Source organism: Papio anubis, chromosome 16 (genome assembly GCF_008728515.1).
Source record: "Papio anubis isolate 15944 chromosome 16, Panubis1.0, whole genome shotgun sequence".
NCBI classification, from domain to species: Eukaryota; Metazoa; Chordata; class Mammalia; order Primates; family Cercopithecidae; genus Papio; species Papio anubis.
In genome coordinates this window covers 20,631,066-20,652,474 of record NC_044991.1, presented here as the reverse complement: position 1 = coordinate 20,652,474, position 21,409 = coordinate 20,631,066, and the positions used below count along the sequence as shown (strand labels likewise).

Genomic DNA, 21,409 nt, shown 5'->3' with positions numbered 1-21,409 from the left:
GGCTAACTGCCGCTCGCCCCTGCTTTGCATATTCATGAAGTCTAGCGAGGCCGATCGCCCCGGCCAGCCGTGGACGGGTCATGAATTATTCATGAGGAAGTTTCTGGTCCCGCCCAGAAAGGCCTCGTTGACTATTCATGAGCCGAGGAGCGGGTTTGGGCCGGAAAAGGCCGTTGACTCTCGGTGGAAGGGAGACGTCGACGAGCTGAGGTGAGGGCTGTTGAGACGCGAGGTCTCCGCCCAGAGAGGGCACTCGGACGTTGTTAGTTCTGTCTTTATGTCAAACACATTTTTTTTTCTTTTCTTGTTACTTAAGGCTTTAAGTTGGATTTGAAAGTATCATTTTTCGTGAGGGCCTAAAGTACTGTGAAGAGAATCGGGAGGGCAGGGGGCTGAGGAGGAAGACAAAAGGGAGGCGATTTCCCCCAGAACTGGACAGAGAGCACCCAGGTAGCTTTGAAATTCAGATTTTTCTGGACATGAAATCAAACTTGCTGAGCAAGCAGCAGCCATAATGAGCCATGACGAGGCTGGTAGGGCAGACGACGTCTGTGCCCGGCATTGGAGGGGCCGTGTGTGGTGGAGGTTTTGGGGTTTATCTTACCTGGGTCAGATTCTCCTCAGCCATTGAGGTTTTCTGCCAGGATCGATGCCTGGTACAGGCCAAGAGGTGAGAGAGGTGGGGACGAGCCACCCCGCCCCGCTTGACCTCAGCTCCCCTTTCGTTTTAGTGAGGATTTGCCAATTAATCCCTGTGGGCTTTAGTTCCCTAAACAGTTCAGAGGGAGAGAGTGTCTTGAACTTCAGGATTAGCCAATCGCCGAAATGTGTCCGAGTGCGCAGAGCACTGGACAGGCTGTGCAGTACATCGTGTACTCAGCTGGCAGAAATGAGGGGTGGTTCTGGCCCCGAAAGGGGTTTTTAATCTCAGCAGGATCATGATCTAATTGCTCCTCCATTGGACCATCAATCTGTTGAGGTAGGAAAAGTATATTACATCTTGTAATCCTGCACGTTGCCTGGCACATTGTAGTCGCCTCGTAGATGTTGAATGAATGAATAATTGAAATAGCATGAAAGATATATTAAAAAGTCAAAAGCATGAACAAATACTCAATTAATACAGTGGAAACCATTTACTCTGAATGAGCACAAGTAGGGGAATGACCAGGACCAAATGGAATTTGTTAAAATGGTGAATAATTTATTGAAACAAGCTCTGTCAGAAGGTCTAAGTAACTGGGCGAACTTTGGCAAACCAAGTTCCCTTGCATAGCCTCACTTTCCTTTTCTTTTTTCTTTTCTTTTTTTCTTTTTTTTTTTTTTTGAGAGGGAGTCGTGCTCTGTCGCCAGGCTGGAGTGCAGTGACGCAATCTCAGCTCACTGCAACCCCCACCTCCCGGGTTCAAGCGATTCCCCTGCTTCAGCCTCCCTCCTAGCTGAGACTATAGGCATGTGCCACCACGCCCAGCTAAATTTTTTTTTTTTTTTTTGTATTTTTAGTAGAGACAGGGTTTCACCATGTTGTTTAGGATGGTCTCGATCTCTTGACCTTGTGATCCGCCCGCTTTGCCTCCCAAAGTACTGGGATTACAGGTGTGAGCCCCTGCGCCCAGCCCCTTTTCTTTATAGCTTTATGTTTAGGTTTAAATCCATCATCCATTTTGCATTAATATTTGTGTACAGTGTGAGATTCAGGTTAAGCTTCTTTTCATTCTCTCTTCTTCCCCCCATCCTCTGGATGTCCTTTTGTTTCAGCACCATTTGTTGAAAAAAAGATTCTTCCTCCACAGAATTGGATCTTCTTTAAATCGAAGGGGTTGGAAGATGTCTGTGCTCCCTTCCAGCTTTATGAATCTATCGAACCCATTTATGTTAACATACACTTCTTTTGAGTAAAGTCATTCTTAATATCATGCATGTGTAAGGAAGGTCATATAGTTGCATTTCAGAATCCAGCTATTGGATATTGTTCACCTGATAGAAAAGGGATTTTCTTGTAAAAAATGGTTTTGGAAGATTGAGAAAGATGGGTAGAGAGCCTTCATAAATCAGCTATAATTATATTTGGGAAAATGTAATAAAACTTTGGTTTTTGCTTCACTTGGAATGGTTAAAAAAGTGGTTTAGGCCTTAGTAAACTAAACAGCAGCTGGCTAATCTTTATGTGAATCTTGGACTCACACATAGTAGGGGTAAAATAGGAAGTAATTGTACCACCATATAAAATAGGGCAATTGAAGGCATGGTGTGGTGTCTCACATATGTAATCCCAAAACTTTGAGAGGCCAAGAGTTCGAGGCCAGTCTGGGCAACATAGTGAAACCCCCCCCACCCCCACCCCCACCCTGCCCAACTCTACAAAAATAAAAAAACTGTAAAAAAATTAGCAGGGCGTGGTGGTGCATGCCTATAGTCTCAGCTACTTGGGAGGCTGAGGTAGGAGGATCACTTGAACCCAGAAGTTTGAGGTTGCAATGAGCTGTGATTATGCCACTGTACTCCAGCCTAGGTGACAGATCATGCCATTGCACTTTACTCTGTCTCAAAAAAAAAAAAAAAGAAAAGAAAATGAATAAACAACAACAACAAAAAATAAAATAGGGCAATTGAGATATAGGTCAAGAGGTAAGCCTAGAGTGAATCTTTACCCGAAAGAGCACAGAAATATTGCCTCTTTCTCAAGAAGACCATAATCCTTGTCACAAAGTAGACATATCAAATATAAGAGTGAGGGTCAGTTGCAGTGGCTCACACTTATCATCCTTATAATCCCAACACTTTGGGAGGCTAACCAAGGAGTATTGCTTGAGCCCAGAAGTTCAAAACCAGCCTGGGCAACATAGTGAGACCTCGTCTCTACCAAAAATAAAGAAAATTTGCTGAGTGTGGTGGCACATTGCCTCTAGTACCAGCTACTTAGGAGGCTGAGGTGGGAGGATCGCTTGAACCCAGGAGGTTGAGGTTGCAGTGAGCCAAGATTGCACCACTTCATTCCTGCCTGGGTAAACAGAGTAAGACCTTGTCTCAAAAACAAAAGAGGGAATGATATTGATGTGCTGTGAAGTTTCAAATATGTGTGGATCTAATTTGCAGACAAATATATAAGAGAATGACATTTCAAAGTTAACTTTCAGTTCTTAAAATCTGTAGTTATGAAATCTCTTCTAGGTTTTTAGATAATGAGCCTGAACAAAGGGATGACACATACAAAAAATCAGACCTATTCTCTCAGAATGCGTGCTCTCTAGAGTCATACCTCCTGTCAACTTGTGAGCTTTCAAAATTAAGCAGGGTTTGTACTTAAATAGAAGACCGCCACAAAACACCTGCTCAAAGGGAAAACAGTAGCAACAAGATAGTTAGAGGCCGAAAGGAGTCTGGCTTTTTTTTTTTTTTTTTGAGATGGAGTTTCACTCTTGTTGCCCAGGCTGGAGTGCAATGGTGCAATCTCGGCTCACTGCAACCTCCACCTCCCGGGTTCAAGCGATTCTCCTGCCTCAGCCTCCCAAGTAGCTGGGATTACAGGCACCCACCATCACGCCTGGCTAATTTTTCCAGTTTTAGTAGAGATGAAGTTTCACGATGTTTTTTGAAAAAATAATTTAGATCTTTTTGCCTTCCTGAAGCAAGCTCATGCTAGAACACTAGAAAGAGACCCTCCCAAGTTTAGAAATAAGCAGGCAAGCTGAAGAACTAGGGAGGCCCTGGTAGTGCATTGTATTAGATAGAGTGAAAGCAAAGGAGAATTTCATTTTGGAGAGTCAGTCTGGAAAAACTTCTAGACTGTGAGTCAGACTTGTTGAGTTTTAGTCTCAGTTCTGTTACTAAGTGGCTGACTGACCCTGGATAAGTCTGGATCTTGAATTCCTCATGTAGAAAATTAGATATTTGGACTAAATGATTGTCTTAGTCACATTTGTGCTGCTATAACAATACCTGAGGCTGGGTAATGTAAAAAGAGCAGACATGTATTGGCTTATGATTCTGGAGGCTGGGAAGTCCAAAAACAAGGATATGCATCTTGTAAGGACCTTCTTGCTGTGTCATAACATGGAGGAAGGCATCACCTGGTAAGAGAGAGAGCAAGGAGAGACAGTGAGTGCACCAAACTTGCTTTTATAACAAACCTATTTTCTTGATAATGAACCTGCTCCTGGAGTAACAATATTAATCCATTCATGAAGGCACCTAATCACCTCTTAAAGGTCTCAACTCTCAACACTTGCACTGAGGATTAAGTTTCCAAACTATGAACTTTGGGATACACATTCAAACCATAGCAATGATGTTTAAAGTTTCTTCTACCTTTAAAATTTTGTGGTGTTTTGCTAGACTTGATTATTCCTTGTTCCTATAGTTCTTCTCTGTTGACTCAGCAAATATTTAGTTAAGTTAGGTTTTTAATTTTTTTTAATGTTTTACTTATTTTATTTATTTATTTTTTAAGTAGAGACAGGATTTCACCATGTTGACCAGGCTGGTCTTGAACTCCTGACCTCAAGTGATCCACCCCACTTGGCCTCCCAAAATGCTGGGATTACAGGTGTGAGCCACTGTGCCCAGCCTCAGCAAATATTTATTGAGTACCTACTTAATTCTAGTACTGTGATGATGCTGAGAGTTCAAGAATGAGCTAAACAAGACACAAAAGGTCACATATTGTATGGTTTCATTTATATGTAATGTTCAGAATAGGCAATTTCATAAAGATGAAAGGTAGGTTAGTGGTTTCCAGCGGCTGGGGAAAGGAGAGAATAGGAGTGACTGCTAATGGGCATGGGATTTCTTTTAGGGGTGATGAAAATGTTCTGGAATTAGGTCGTGTTTGCACTATTTTGTGAATATACTAAATTGATGATTTATACTATATTAAACAGATGGTTGCACAGTTTTGTGAATATACTAAAATCCACTGAATTATACCTATTAAAAAAACTTTAAAGTCTGGATGCAGTGGCTCACGCTTGTAATCCCAGCACTTTGGGAGGCCAAAGTGGGTGGATCACTTGAGGTCAGGAGTTCCAGACCAGCCTGGCCAACATGGCGAAAACCCATCTCTACTAAAAATACAAAAATTAGCTGGACATGGTGGCATACACCTGTAATCCCAGCTACTCAGGAGGCTGAGGCAGGAGAAGGGCTTGAACCCAGGAAGCAGAGGTTGCAGTGAGCTGGGATTATACCACTGCACTTCACCTGGGTGACACAGTGAGAGTCCTTTTCAATAAATAAATAAATAAAGCTTTAAAATATAAAGAATGAGCTAGACAGACACAATAGCTAGACACAATTTTGCTCTCATGTTAGCTCACGGTAGGTCAGGGGATACTTAAAGACAACTATGGTACAGTATATATTGCGAAGGGCACACAATCCAAACTTCATAGTAGTGGTAGTGGGAATTAGGAAGTCATTCCTTAAGGAAATTTTACTAAGCCATATGATATGGTTTGGATTTGTGTCTCCACCCAAATCTCATATCAAATTGTAATCCCCAGTGTTGGAGGAGGGCCCTGGAGGGAGTTGACTGGATCATGGGAGCAGATTTCCCAATTGCTGTTCTCGTAATCACGAGTTCTCATGAGATCTGGTTGTTTAAAAGTGTATAGCGCCTCCCCTTTCCCTCTCTTCCTCCTCTGGCCATGTAAAACATGCCTCCTTCTCCTTCCCTTTCTGCCATGATTGTAAGTTTGCTGAGGCCTCCCCAGCTATGCCTCCTGTATAGCCTGCATAGCTGCAAGTCAATTAAACCCCTTTTCTTTATAAATTACCCAGTCTTAGGTAGTTCTTTATAGCAATGCAAGAATGGACTAATACACCATATCTAGGAGATGAGTAGGAATTGGGAATGGAGGAGGATGTTTCAGGCAGAGGGAATATTACAAAATCCTGAGAGCTAGAAGGAATGTAGTCCTTTGGGGTAATTAAAGAAAGTAAGAATGGCTGGTGCATAAAAGTATAAGGGAAAATAGTTAGAGCTGAGGCTAGGGAGGCATGAGTCAAATCTTAAAGCCATGGTAAGAGTTTTAGATTTTATCCTGAGAGTAGTGGGGAGCCATTGAAGTATTTCAATCTGGGAAAATGCATAGTCGAATTTGTAATTTAAAAACTCTGGCTGCAATATACAGAACAGACTGGAGAAGGAGAATACCAGTGAGAGGAAATTGGTGGTTGCAGCAATACAGGCAAAAGATGAGACTGGTTGATATAAAGTAGAGATGACAACAGCATGGCTAAAGTGAGGAGTTGGACACATTTCATATATATATATACGTGTGTGTGTGTATGTGTGTGTGTGTGTGTGTGCATGTGTGTGTGTGTATATATATATATATATATAATTTTTTTTTGAGTAACAGGGTTTCACTCTTGTTGCCCAGGCTATAGTGTAATGGCATGATCTTGGCTCACTCTTGTTGCCCAGGCTATAGTGTAATGGCATGATCTTGGCTCACTGCAACCTCCACCTACTGGGTTCAAACGATTCTCCTGCCTCAGCCTCCCAAGTAGCTGGGATTACAGGCATGTGCCACCATGCCCGGCTAATTTTGTATTTTTAGTAGAGATGGGGTTTCACCATGTTTGTCAGGCTGGTCTTGAACTCCCAACCTCAGGTGATCCGCCCGCCTCGGCCTCCCAAAGTGCTGGGATTACAGGCATGAGCCACTGCACCCGGCCTACATTTGAGAAATATTAAGGTGATTGAACATAGGAACGAGGAAGGGATTAAGGTTGAGTCACAGATTTTGTGCTTGAGCAACTAGGTATGTGATGATGTCATTTACTGAGCGAGGGAGCAGAAGTAAGTTTTTGGGGAAAATAATTCACATTTGGATGTGTTGAGAACATCAAGGTGGAACAGTCTTATGATCAGTTAGAGGAACAAGTCAGCAACTTCTGAGAGAGACCTGGGCTGGGGATATACACATAAGAATCAACAGGATGGAAATTATACTTGAAACAATGGGAGTGTATTTGTTCATCCAGGGAGTGTGTGATAGAAGTAAAAAAGAAGAGCTCTGTTTTAGTCCATTCTTGCATTGCTATAAAGAAATTCCTGAGACTGGGTAATTTATAAAGAAAAGAGGTTTAACTGGCTCACAGTTCCACTGGCTGTACAGAAAGCATGGTAGCATCTGCCTGACTTTTGGGGAGGCCTCAGGAAACTTACAATTATGGCAGAAGACAAAGGAGAAACAGGCGCATCTTACATAGCTAAAGCCGGAGAGAGAGAGAGGGGAAAAAAGAAAAGGTTCTACACACCTTTAAACAACCAGATCTTGCAATAACTCACTCACTTACTATTGCAAGAACTGCACTGAGGGTATAGTGCTAAACCATTCATGAGAAACTGCCCAGATGATCCAGTCTTCTCCCACTGTGCCTGGCCATGCCAGCTGCTAGGTAGCTGAGTCAGAATTTGAACTTAGGTTCCTTAACTCTAAAGGCTCTTTCTACTAGATTATACTGCTGGTTATTTCTCTCTCTCTCTCTCCATATATATAAATATATATGTATATATGTATAATATATATAAAAATATAAATATGTATATATGTAGAAAATTAAATTTTACTTTTATAAATGTTAATTCCTAAGGAATTTACCAAATGTTAATATTAACTAGCTTGAATCCTTTCTCAAAAGCAAGTGTCCTGAATGCCTCAGAGTTTTCAATGGTAATATTAATTTAATCTAGGCCATCCATACATTGCAAAAATATGGATGTAGTAATGCATTGTGTTCTAATTGGCTGTTGCTATTTTCAGAGCTTGATTCCCTAGAAATGACATCAGAATGCCTATGATCATAGAGAAAGTTAAAAAACCCCACTAATATAGAAAACTATTTTAAAATCATGATTTCTCTTATTTATTGTCTCTAAGACTAATAACTACCCCAGTAGTGGGTAGTGTATCATAGTTTAATGGGCTGGGACTAGATCTTAAACTCTTAGAGCTACTTTGTTTCCCATTTTATGTTTTGAAATTTAAGGGGGACAGCTGATGTGTTGAGTCAGATATGAAGGTTATACTCTGAAATCAAGAAAAGATAGCTTGGAATCTTTAAGGATTAAAGGACTGTTAGGTGGTTTTCAGTCTCGTATATAAAATATTGTAAAAGAGTGTCCCCTAGTGCCCCTCTGAAGAAGTAGTTTGAGATAAATTAAATATTACCACCTGTTTATAATCTCTATCATCACCTTGTGGCAGTGTTTGCAAATAATTCTGCCCTCTTGGGAAAATCTTTGAGTCTTGCATTAATGGATACACAAAAACCGGTCACAGGCTATCCTTGGTGATCCAGAATGGAATATCTTGAAAGAAGTTATTTTACAAGTATTTTGGTCAGAACTTCATAAAACCTTAAAAAGCAGCCCCAACTGAAATTAAATTAAGCCTTTGTAAAGAAAAGGGAAAATTTGCTTTTTTTTTTTTTTTTTTTTCCGAGACAGACTCTTGCTCTGTCACCCAGGCTGGAGTGCAGTGGCGCGATCTTGGCTCACTGCAAGCTGCACCTCCCGGGTTCGTGACATTCCCCTGCCTCAGCCTCCTGAGTAGCTGGGACCATAGGCGCCCGCCACCATGCCTGGATAATTTTTGTATTTTTAGTAGAGACAGGGTTTCACCATGTTGGCCAGGATGGTCTCGATCTCCTGACCTCGTGATCCACCTGCCTTGGCCTCCCACTGTTCTGGGATTACAGGCATCAGGCATGAGCCACCATACCCGGCTGCTTCTTTTTTATATTAACAAAACAATAAGGGTGAAAACTAGATGTATTTTAAATATTAACTTTTTTATTGTGGTAAACTGTAATATAAAACTCAACACCTCAGCTTTTCTAAGTGTACAACTCAGTGACACTAAGCACATATACAATGTTGTGCAACCATTATCACTATCCATTTCTAAAACATTTTCATCATCCTGAACAGAAACTCTATACCTATTAAACTCCTTCTACCCCACCAGCACCTGGTAACCTCTATTCTACTTTCTGTCTCTATGAATTTGCCTACTCTAGGTACCTCATATAAGTGGAATCATATAATATTTGTCCTTTTATGTCTGGCTTTTCACTTAGCATATGTTTTCAAGATTTATTCACGTTGTACGTGTATCAGAACTTCATTCCTTTTTAAGATTGAATAGAGGTCGGGTGTGCTGGCTCATGCCTGTAATCCCAGCACACTGGGAGGATGAGGTGGGTGGATTGCCTGAGTCTAGGAATTCAAGACCAGCCTGGGCAACATGACAAAACCCCATCTCTACAAAAATTACAAAACTTAGCCAGGTGTGGTGGCAAGTGCTTGTGGTCCCAGCTACTCAAGAGGCTGAGGTGGGAGAATCACTTGAGCCTGGGAGCCAGAGGTTGCAGTGAGCTGAGATCACGCTATTGCACTCTACCCTGGGTGACAGAAGGAGACCCCGTCTTAAAAACAAAACAAAGCAAACAAACAAGCAAACAAAACAATTGAGTAATATTCCATTGTAAATACCACATTTTGTTTATTCATTCATCTTTTAATAGACATTTGGATTGTTTCCATCTTTTGGCTAATGTGAATTATGTGGCTATGAGCATTGGTGTACAAGTATCTGTTTGAGTCCCTGGTTTCAATTCTTTTGAGTATATACCTAGAGATGGAAATGCTGGATAATATGGTAATTCTGTTTCACTTTTTGAGGAATGCCATGCTGTTTTCCACAATGGCTGCACCATTTTCATTCCCACCAGCAATGCATAAGGGTTTTAATTTCTCCACATCCTTTGCAACTTACTACTTTCCATTTTTGAATAATCATTTATAAAATTTTTAATTGACACACAGTAATTGTACATATTTATGGGGTACAGAGTGATATTTTGATACATGTATATAATACGTAATGGTCAAGTCAAAGCATATCCATCAGTTCAAACACTTATAATTCTTTATGTTGAGCTATTCTAAATATATAATAAATCATTGTTAACTGTGGTCACTCTACAGTGCTACAGAACAATAGAATGTATTCTCCTTTCTAGCTGTAATTTTATATCCATTAACTAACTTCTCCCTATCCAACCTCCTCCCTGCTGCCCTTCCTAGCCTCTAATAACTACTTCTAAGAGCTCATCTGTTTTAGCTCCCAGGTGAGTGAGAACACATGGTATTTATCTTTCTGTACCTGACTTACTTCACTTAACATTATGTCATCTAGGTTAATCTCTGTTGCTGTGAATGACAGATTTTCATGCTTTTTAAAATGGCTGAATAATATTCAATTGTGTATATATACACCATATTTTCTTCCTTCCTTCCTTCCTCCCTCCCTCCCCTCCCCTCCACTCCACTCCCCTCCCTCCCTTCCCTCTCTTTCTCTCTCTCTCTCTTTCTTTCTTTCTTTCTTTCTTTCTTTCTTTCTTTCTTTCTTTCTTTCTTTCTTTCTTTCTTTCTTTCTTTCTTTCTTTCTTTCTTTCTTTCTTTCCATCTTTTTGTGTTCTGTTCGATTTCTTTCATCAGCATTTTGTAGTTTCATTGTAGCAATCTTTCACTTTCTTAAATGTATTCCTAATTTTTTGGTAGGTATTGTAAATGAGATTTCTCTCTTGATTTCTTTTTCAACTAGTTGGATGAATAACTGTTTTAATGGGTATGAAGTATAAACATTAACTTTTGAGTTGAAGTTGCAAATAAATTACAACCGAAGTTAATTCAGGAAATGTTTTTGAGCCTTTGCTATATAGAGAGCATTGTTACACTCTGAGGGAATGACAAGGATTAATAATATATATTGAGTCTCTAGGTGATTTACAATGTATTTTCTCCTCCAAATATATTTGTGAACAAATAAATAATCTTATAATTTTCATTGAGTGGATGGAAAAATTCATCCAGAGACCTTATGCCAAAATTATAGATAAAAATGTTTATTAAACTTATTTCCCAAAGAGTGTGATCAAATTTTAATTATATAGTTCTCCTTTGGAAAATTAACAATAAGTACTTTTTTCAACTCAAATTCATTTTATAGTTTAGATAGGGCCTGATAGAATTATCTTAGCATTCATTCTTCTTTTGCTTCTTCAAAATGTAGCTTGGTAAATTTCTCTCTAAACTGAACAATCTGGGAAAATAGTTTATACTTAACTGTCCTTGATTTTAATTTTTTGTTTGCTTTTAGACTTTTTCAATTTCATTTTTGGGTAGAGTAAGAGAGGAATCATTGTATTTGGCAAGGTCTCTAATGAATTAATTATTTTTTTAATAGGTTGGACTTGTTGGAATAATCCTGATACATTTCTACAATGGCCACTGCTCAGCTTTCTCACTCCATCACAATACACAAAGCATCTAAGGTATTTGTTAAGAATTAAAAGAAAATCAATGACCATTTAGTGAGTTAGTTCAGAATTTAATTTTAATCTTTTGTATGTGTGTTTGTAAGCAGCAATTTTATCAGTTAATTAGCACATAATATTCTGGGAGAGTATGTGTACATTTTAACTGCCTAATAGACCAAGGACCAGAAAATTAAAATAAATTTCTACAAAGTTACTTACTGGGTGCTTGTTTCATGTTTATACAATATATTTAGATCTTCTAGAGTAAAAGAAATCAGAAACAAAAAGATGTTTAAAGAGAATGGTTCTTGGTGAGATATTCACTTCCTAAAACGTTAGGAAACTTGTGCTGCACACCATGGTGTAATTATAAGAACAGAAAGGGAGAGCACTGAGAGAAACTTGGATGCTAGAAGTCTAGGGGAGCATCCCAGGGCCAGGCATGTAGTTTGGTTTGTCCCATGACATTCATTAATGCATCATTTGTTTATTCATTGAGACTCAATATTATGTAATATAATATTCATAATACTATGTTATTCACTGATAAAATACAAAAATATGATCTTCATCTTCCAAAAGTTTATAATCTGGTTAGGAGTTAAGACAATATACAAAGCAATATATGATTTATATATATGTGAAAAAGAGTAAGACAATGCAAATTGTAGGAATTTAGAAATTTCATATGGACTGGAATGGTCTGTATATTCCTCATGAAAGAGATAAGGCTGAAGGTGGACAGACCTTGAATGATGAAGATAATTTGCATAGAGGAGAGAGAATTCCCTGAGGAAAACCTAGCGTATGCCTTGGCTCAGAATAAGAAATAAGATGGGCTGATTACAAAATTGGCTGATTGACTTTGGGCTGCCTTCCAGTGAAATGCATGGTAAAAGCGTTGTACTGTCTTTTCCTATGCCATTTCTCTCTTTTCCTGGGGATCCAGGATCCAGTATAAAAACGAGACCCTTAATTTTGGGAATCTGTTTATACTTTCCAGCTGTGCCTGTTTATTAGGCCGTAGAAACTACATGCTTTCCTGAGCCTGTTCTTCCAAGGGCTCCACCCTGAAGCCAGTAATCCAATTAAGAAACTTAAAAACTGGCAAATGAAAAAATCTTACAATTACTGGATCTTCTTCTGTCTGTGTATTTGTATGTGTTGTGTGTATGGTGTTTACATAAAAGAGTGCTAATTAATTGGCTTAAAGAAAAATAAGCACTTAAATCAAATATTTTGTCAGAAGCATTAAAACTTTAGTTCCTTTTAGTTTACATGACTTTAATAATCTTTGGAAAATAAAGATTATTGGTAAAATAAAAATATCTTCAAAATTTAGACATTTGGTCTGGGTCAGATGTTAGGTTTGCTAAATGCTTTAATGTCACAAACTGCTTCTTTGACTTTTAAAAATTATTCAGCTTACCTGCTTTGGAGCCATTAGAGTCTGAAGCCTAGGGACATGTGGAGTTAGCCATGCCCCCTGGCTATGTTGGGAAAAGTCAGAATTTATCTGCACTCTGCCTTCAAATATTATATTAACTGGTAATAAGTATTATCCTTATAGTATGAATTAAGAGTGATACAGAATGTAAGCCACATGAGGGAGAGGATTGTTATATGTTTTGCTCACTACTACATCTCAGAACCTAAAACAGTACCTATAATGTAATAAGATTAAATACATATTTGGATTAAGATTTTTCATACTTTGGAAATGGGAAAAAGAGCATGCCTGGCCGAAAGAACTGCATAAGACAACATTTTCCAAACTTATATGACCAGCAAACACTTAACATTTTTACTGAATATATTCATATAATGTATAAGTGTACAACTAAATGAATTTTTACAAACTTAACACATTGTTGTAAGCCAGAAGCCAGATCAGAAAACAGAACACTACCAGCACTCCCTCTCCTGCTGTCTTCTAGTTATTATTACCTCTCCCCACCAAGGGAAACCACCATCTTGACATCTAACAGCATAAATTAGTTTCACCTGCTTTTGTACTTTATATAAATGAAATCATACACTAATACTCATTTGTATCTGGTTTCTTTTGCTTAGCATTATGAGTGAGAGTTATCTGTATTACTCGATATAGTTATAGATCATTCATTCTCATTGCTATATAGTATTCCATCGGGGGCATATACCACAGTTTTATTCATTTTACTGTTGATGAGCATTTGGGTGGTTTCCAGCATGGGTCTATTACAAATAATGCTTTTCTGAATACTCTAATACATGTCCTATAGTGAACATATAAGTGTTGGATGTATACCTATGAGTCAAATATGGGTCATAGGATATGTGGTTATGTAGCTTTATTATATACTGCCAAGCAACTTTCCAAAGAGGTTGTACCCATTTACACTCCCACAACCAGTGTTTAGGAATTTTTATTATTCTACATCCTTTTAAAAATTTTTAGTCATTTTGGTGGGTGTGTAGTATTCTCTCATTGTGATTTGTTTGTTTGTTTGTTTGACAGTCTTACTCTGTTGCCCAGGCTGGAGTGGTACAACCTTGGCTCACTGTGATCTCCACCTCCTGGGTTCAAGTGTTTCTACTGCCTCAGCCTCCCGAGTAGCTAGGATAATAGGCACCCTCCACCACACCTGGCTAATTTTTGTATTTTTAGTAGAGACAGGGGTTTCACCATGTTGGCCAGGCTGGTCTTGAACTCCTGACCTCAAGTGATCCGCCCACCTCAGCCTCCCAAAGTCCTGGGATTACAGGTGTGAGCTACCACCCCTGGCCTCCTTGTGATTTTAATGCTCACTTCCCTGATAAAATTTAAACACTTTTTCATTTGTTTATTGGTCATTTGGATATGCTCTTTTATTAAGTGTCTATTTTCATACAAATAGACACTTTTCTATTTGATTGTCTTTCTTAAAGAATTTTAGGAGTTCTTTATACATTCTGGATATGAGTCCTTTGTAAGACCTATGCTCTTAATAGTATATTAATGAACAGAAGTTCTAAAGTTTAATATAGTCTAATTTGTTAATATTTAGAAAATACTTTAAAATTATAATGTATTGACACAATACCGACTGGAATTCATGAGACTTATTTTGTGCTTGGCTTAAAGAAAACAGCAAAAAGCAGCCTCACAGAATAATGAAAAACAGATCAAATTTTTATTTTTATTTTAATACATAAACACAACAAACATTGTGTGTACAGTAAACATAGTATGTCAAACATATGTTGAAATGATAATTTGAGATACTGGCACAACCTATCCATCAGCAAATATTCTATATGCAAGATGACTCTTGGTAGACGCTCCTTACATACTGAAGCAAAAGTCACAAATTCATATACCAGTTACTCTCTTATCACACTTCTTTTACGGCACACTATTTCTTAAGGAAGACTATCTAATCATTTAAGAACAATGATTTAGGTTTGTTTACTATGTTATATATATACACATACATAAAATTTAGCAGGAAGCTATTCCTAGTATTGATACTTTTTATAGAACACTATGACATCTTACAGAAGCTTTGTATTCCTCAGAGCTCTGGCTTAAGCAAAGCACAAAAGTATGGAAATACATGGCAATAGAATAGTAGATGAATAGCCGCAATTCCACATGGCTAGACAGTAGGGTGCATGGGAGAGAATAAGGGAGTGTGGGTAGGGAGGAAGGGGTACGAGATGAGGCAGGAGAGCTAAACAAGAATAAGATTTTGACAGTTCTCAAATCCCACTCTAAGGTACTTGAACTCTATCCTGGACGAACACTGATAAGATTTGTGTCCTTGAAAATTAATTCTGATGGCAATATGGAAGACAGGTTGAATAAAAGAATTGTTAGCAACGAAATCAGGGGCTACTGTAGTAATCAAGGAGATAATTAAGTATGTCCTTAGTCAAGCCAGTGGCAGTGAGAAGGGAAAGGAGAAAATAGATTTGAGAACTCTTTTAGAGAGAATTAATAGAATTTAGTAGGGTATGAATGAAAGAGAAGACAAAGATGAAGCTGCTTCTAACCTGGATGACTGGAGTAGTGCTGATTCACTAGTCTGAGAATGAGACTTGGGATCAGGTTTTAGCCAGGGGTGGCAGAAATAAACTGAGTTTAAGTGATCTACAAAGTAGTTTAGGTACAGATGTTCAGGAAATAAAAATATAGAACTGGAACTCATAACAGAAATAGGAACCCTAAATCCTTTCTGTATAGGCTATAGCCGAAGCTATGAAACTAGATGAGATTATTCATGAAGACAGCTATAAAAGAGAAAAAGCCTGAAGACAGAATCCTGGGGGATAACCAACATTTAAAGAGCAGAACAACTGGAAAAAAATAAAAGAGACTGAGACAGATACGTAGGAATAGGTGAAAAACCAAAATAGTGTTATGGCACCTTGGAGAGGAAAAGAGAGTATGTGGGTAACAGTGTCAGATAATATAAAGAAGTTACATATTATGAGGGATGAGAAGAGGTCAACTATAGGATTGTACTTGGTGACTTTGGAGAGAATAGTGTAGAAAGGAAAGGAGTAAAATCCAGATTGCAGTAGGGTCCGAGGAGTGTATGAGAGAGAAGGAGAGTATATAATCATAGTAAAACTCCAGTTTCATGGATCATTGTGAAATAAATTGTTTTAGTCTTGAATTACTTGGGTAATTGTTTCTGCCTTTCTGCTCTGCCTTGCCTATGAAGATCTAATTTAATGTAATATTCAAAGCACTGTTTCTTTTTGATTACCTTCGAATGTATCAAATTTGAAGTTCTGAGAAATCTTTTCATTATATCTGTGGTAATGATGTGCTGAACTGAATATATTAAAGAATACTAATCTTTTTTCACCTCCGTTGTTTTTCCAGGAAACAGTTTTCCCATCCCAAATCACTAATGAGCATGAGTCCCTGAAAATGGTGAAGAAACTTTTTGCTACTTCCATCTCATGTATAACATACCTAAGGGGCCTGTTTCCAGAGAGCTCTTATGGAGAACGCCATTTGGATGGTAAAGTTAAACTAACTAGTCTCTTTGGCTGTTGTAGCCCCCTTTCTCTATTTAGCAGAAATAGACAAATTCTCACAAAGTGTGCTAATTCCAACTTAAGGGCCTGTTCTTCAAGACCAATTTGCTAATCCATTTTTCCATTTTAATTTTACTGTGTGTAGTGATTTTACTTATAGGAATTACTAGTTCCTGGCTAGATGCCAGGTGACAGATGGAAGAAAAAAGAAATCTGTTTGGATAAGTCCAGTATAAAAGCAATAGCTAGATCAAAATCTATTTGAATGCTGTAGATTTGCACTATTTTGTGCCTCAATTGAATTTATTCTTTAAGGTACACTTTGGCACTGAGGAAGTTCAAAGGAACCAGGTGAAAACCTTTTCTCTCTGTTAACATATACAAAAATGCTGGGGAAAAAAAAAAGCCAAACTCACTTGTTGATTCACATGGATATTAAGATAATTATTATTCTAATCAGTTCTGGCTTTTTTCTCAATTGCCAGGTCTTCTACTTTCATTCCTTTTGTTTCAGTGCTCTTAAACTTATCATCTCATTTCCTTATATTACAAGCTGTTTCTGGCCCCTTTTCTTCTCTTATTATAAAAACAAGTACCGGCCAGGTATGGTGGCTCATGCCTGTAATCCCAACATTTTGGGAGGCTGAGGCGGGTGGGTCACCTGAGGTCAGGAGTTCGAGACCAGCCTGGCCAACATGGTGAAACACTGTCTCTACTAAAAATACAAAAATTATCTGGGCATTGTTGTGGGGACCTGTAATCCCAGCTACTTGGGAGGCTGAGGCAGGCGAATCACTTGAACCCAGGAGACAGACATTTCAGTGAGCCAAGATCGTGCCATTTCACTCCAGCCTGGGTGACAAGAGCAAAACTTCATCTCAAAAAAAACCCAAAAGACAAAAAACAAACAAACAAACAACCAAAAAGCAAAAAACCCAAGTACCTAGTACTCAACAATTTTTCAAAATCTTATTTGTTTAAAAAACTGGATTGTGTATCGTGAAAATGGCCATACTACCCAAAGTAATTATAGATTCAATGTTATTCCCATCAAGTTACCATTGACTTTCTTCACAGAATTAGAAAAAAGCTACTTTAAATTTCATATGGAACCAAAAAGGAGCCCATATGGCCAAGATAATCCTAAGCAAAAAGAACAAAGCTGGAGGCATCACGCTACCTGACTTCAAACTATATTATAAGGCTACAGCAACCAAAACAGCACGGTACTGGTACCAAAATAGATATATAGACCAATGGAGGAGAACAGAGACCTCAGAAATAACACAACACATCTACAACCATCTGATCTTTGACAAACCTGACAAAAACAAGCAATGAGGAAAGGATTCCCTATTTAATAAATGGTGCTGGGAAAACTAGCTAGCCATATGCAGAAAACTGAAACTGGACCCCTTCCTTACACCTTATACAAAAGTTAATTCAAGATGGATTAAAGACTTAAATATAAGACCTAAAACCATAAAAACCTAGAAGAAAACCTAGGCAGTATCATTCAGGACATAGGCATGGGCAAAGACTTCATGACTAAAGCACCAAAAGCAATTGCAACAAAAGCCAGAATAGACAAATGGGATCTAATTAAACTGAAGAGCTTCTGTACAGGAAAAGAAATTGTCATTAGAGTGAACAGGCAACATACAGAATGGGAGAAAATTTTTGCAATCTATCCATCTGACAAAGGTATAATATCCAGAATCTACAAAGAACTTAAAACAAATTTACAAGAAAAAAACAACCCCATCAAAAAGTGGGCAAAGGATATGAACAGACACTTCTCAAAAGAAGACATTTATGCAGCCAACAAACATATGAAAAAAAGCTCATCACCACTGGTCGTTAGAGAAATGCAAATCAAAACCACAATGAGATACCATCTCATGCCAGTTAGAATGGAGATCACTAAAAAGTCAGGAAGCAATAGATGCTGGAGAGGATGTGGAGAAATAAGAATGCTTTTACACTGTTAGTGGGAGTGTAAATTAGTTCAACCATTGTGGAAGACAGTGTGGCAATTCGTCAAGGATATAGAACCAGAAATACCATTTGACCAAGCAATCCCATTACTGGTTATATACCCAAAGGATTATAAATGGGTAAACATATACACACATATGTTTATTACAGCACTATTTACAATAGCAAAGACTTGGAACCAACCCAAATGCCCATCAATGATAGACTGGATAAAGAAAATGTGGCACATATACATCATGGAAATCTATGTAGCCATAAAAAAAGAATTAGTTCATGTCCTTTGCAGGAACATGGAGGAAGCTGGAAACCATCATTCTTAGCAAACTAATACAGGAACAGAAAACCAAACACCGCATATTCTCACTCATAAGTGGGAGTTGAATAATGAGAACCCATGGAAACAGGGAGGGGAACATCACACACTGGAGCCTGTCGGGGGATAGGGGGCAAAGGAAAGAATAGCATTAGAACAAATACCTAATGCATGCAGAGCCTAAAACCTAGTTGACAGGTTGAGGGGTGCAGCAAACCACCATGGCTCATAAACAAAACTTCACGTTCTGCGCATATATTCCAGAACTTAAAGTATTTAAAAAATTTTTTAAAAAGCTGTATTGTGAATCTTGTTGACTTGTCACTAAAATAGGAACTATCATTTTGAAAATAAATATAGAGAGCTACAAGTTGCCTTGTAAGATGTTATTTTTCAAAATCTAATTTAAAATTTCTTACATCTGTATTTAATGATATACCTTGGCCTCATTTTAGTCTAATTCTCTTGGTTGGGCACAGTGGCTTATGCTTGTAATCCAAAGTGTAATCATAACACTTTGAAAGGCAAGTTGGGCAGATTGCTTGAGCCTAGGAGTCCAAGAGCAGCCTGAACAACACGGTGAAACCCTGTCTCTATAAAAAATACAAAAAATTAGCTGGCCATGGTGGTGGGTGCCTGTAGTTCCAGCTACTCTGGAGGCTGAGGTGGGAGGATCATCTGAGCGTAGGGGCTTAAGGCTACAGTGAGCTGTGATTGCACCACTGAATTCCAGCCTCGGTGATACAGTGAGACTCTGTCTCAAAAAAGAAAAAATATTAAGCAATGTAAGAGCATCAATAAAATGCATGTGTGCTATAAGCACATAAACATGGTATTTGCAATCACAACAACCTCATTTGTATTATGACATCTTTTGGTCTATGAGATACAAACTTGTAACAGTGAATGTGTTTATTTCTAACATATATTTGCAGCTTCCCCTCGTGTCTAGAACATAGAATTGAGAAAGACATATTTTTGGTAATAAGCACATACTGTGTGCCAGTCACTACCCTAGGCAATGGCAATGATACCATTCTCTATAGCTTTATTTTTTGTGACAGTTATTGTGGAAGTGATATGTCTCCCTTTCAGTGTTTGTTCTTAAAGTAATATACATCATAAAAATGCTTAGTACTCCTGTGTCACTCTCTTGTAATTTCTGAATGTTATATCAACACAGGATAATTTTCATATCCCTCAATAGAGATACAGGTAACATCAATTTTAGGACAGGAAAACAATATGAAAAGGTGAAGTTACTTATGCAAAATCACACATAAATCAGTGATTGATCTTGGACTACTTTAAACCAAAATTGTATTTATTTATTTATTTATTTAGAGACGGAGTCTCATTTCATTGTCCGGGCTGGAGTGTGGCGACATGATCATTATAGGATTACAGCTTCGACCTTCCAGGCTCAAGTGATCCTCCTGCCTCAGCTTCCTGAGTAGTTGGGACTATAGGCATGTGCCACTATGCCCAGATAATTTTTTAATTTTTTTTTTAGAGGTGAGGGTTCACTAGGTTGCCCTGGCTGGTTTCGACATCCTGGGCTCAAGTAATTCTCTGCCTCAGCCCCTCAAAGTGCTGGGATTACAGATGTGAGCCACTGCGCCCGGCCTAAACCCAGACTCTTAATATGATATTCCTATTCTTCCTAAGTGTAAAAAGGTAGTTAGATTTCAGATAAAGTAAATATTTGAGAATAATCCATGTGAAATTTTTCATTCCTTTCTTTTCATTGAGAGGGAGAGAAATAACAGGGAAATGACTGAGATTGAGGTGTATATTTTAAGTTGGTCAATGGAGATAGTCTCAACACTACCTCATAATTACTTAGAATTCTACAGAGGCAAAGAAGGGACACAAATTGATTTTGGAGCCAACTCAGTTGTGCTACATTGTAGAAGGGGGAAACTCCTAACTGTAATCAAAATTGAGACTAAGCTACTTCTTAACATAGGATTTGTTTTTAAAGTAGATGTTTAGAGATCCAAAATGTTTTTATAAGCTATAAAACTAAATAAATTACATAAATAAAATAGTTAAAGGAAATACCCTATTTAGCATGGACAATTTCAGTACAGCAGTCATTTAGTAGATAAAAATAGACTATGTTTCTGTTTTTGTAGACCTCAGTTTAAAAATCCTCCGAGAAGATAAAAAATGTCCTGGGTCACTGCATATTATCAGATGGTAAGTAATAGAAATTCTATAAAAGTTGAACAACATTATTTTTATCATGGCTGAAATTACCCATAATGCTTTATTTAGTAAGATTTTTTTTTCTTTTTCTTTTTTTTTTTTTTTTGAGATGGAGTCTTGCTCAGTTGCCCAGCCTGGAGTGCAGTGGTGTGATCTCGGCTCACTGCAAGCTCTGCTATCCCGGGTTCGCATCATTCTCCTGCCTCAGCCTCCTGGTAGCTGGGACCTGCATCGCCGCCACTCACGCCTGGCTGGATTTTGTATTTTAGTAAGAGCGGTGTTCACACCGTGTTAGCCAGGATGGTCTCGTTCTCCTGACCTCATTGATCCAGCCTGTCTCGACCTCCCAAAGTGCTGGGATTACGAAGTAGGTGAGACTACGCCCGGTAAGACTCGGTACAAAAACCATTTCTTCTTTCCTACTTTCCCTCTTTCTTTTTCCTTTTCTTTTTCTTTCTTTTTTTTTTTTTTTTGAGGCAGAGTCTCCCCTCATCGCCCAGGCTGGAGTGCAGTGGCACGATTTCGGCTCACTGCAACCTT

General features: G+C 38.4%; 1 protein-coding gene across 3 annotated transcripts in view; it reads left to right on the top strand.

The window, feature by feature from the left end:
• Positions 1 to 38: 38 nt before the first annotated feature.
• The window catches only part of HORMAD2 (HORMA domain containing 2), a 90,597-nt gene continuing 69,226 nt past the window's right edge, over positions 39 to 21,409 (top strand). The window contains exons 1-4 of one of the 3 annotated variants that reach the window (XM_003905411.4): positions 39 to 210; positions 11,262 to 11,349; positions 16,190 to 16,331; positions 20,797 to 20,860. In XM_003905411.4, the coding sequence (XP_003905460.2) occupies positions 11,299 to 11,349; positions 16,190 to 16,331; positions 20,797 to 20,860 (257 nt within the window). In that variant the 5' untranslated portion in view covers positions 39 to 210; positions 11,262 to 11,298. Of the gene's footprint in view, positions 211 to 274; positions 451 to 731; positions 980 to 11,261; positions 11,350 to 16,189; positions 16,332 to 20,796; positions 20,861 to 21,409 lie in introns of those variants that run through there. The other 2 variants (XM_017945225.3, XM_017945226.2) reach the window with 2 other exon arrangements.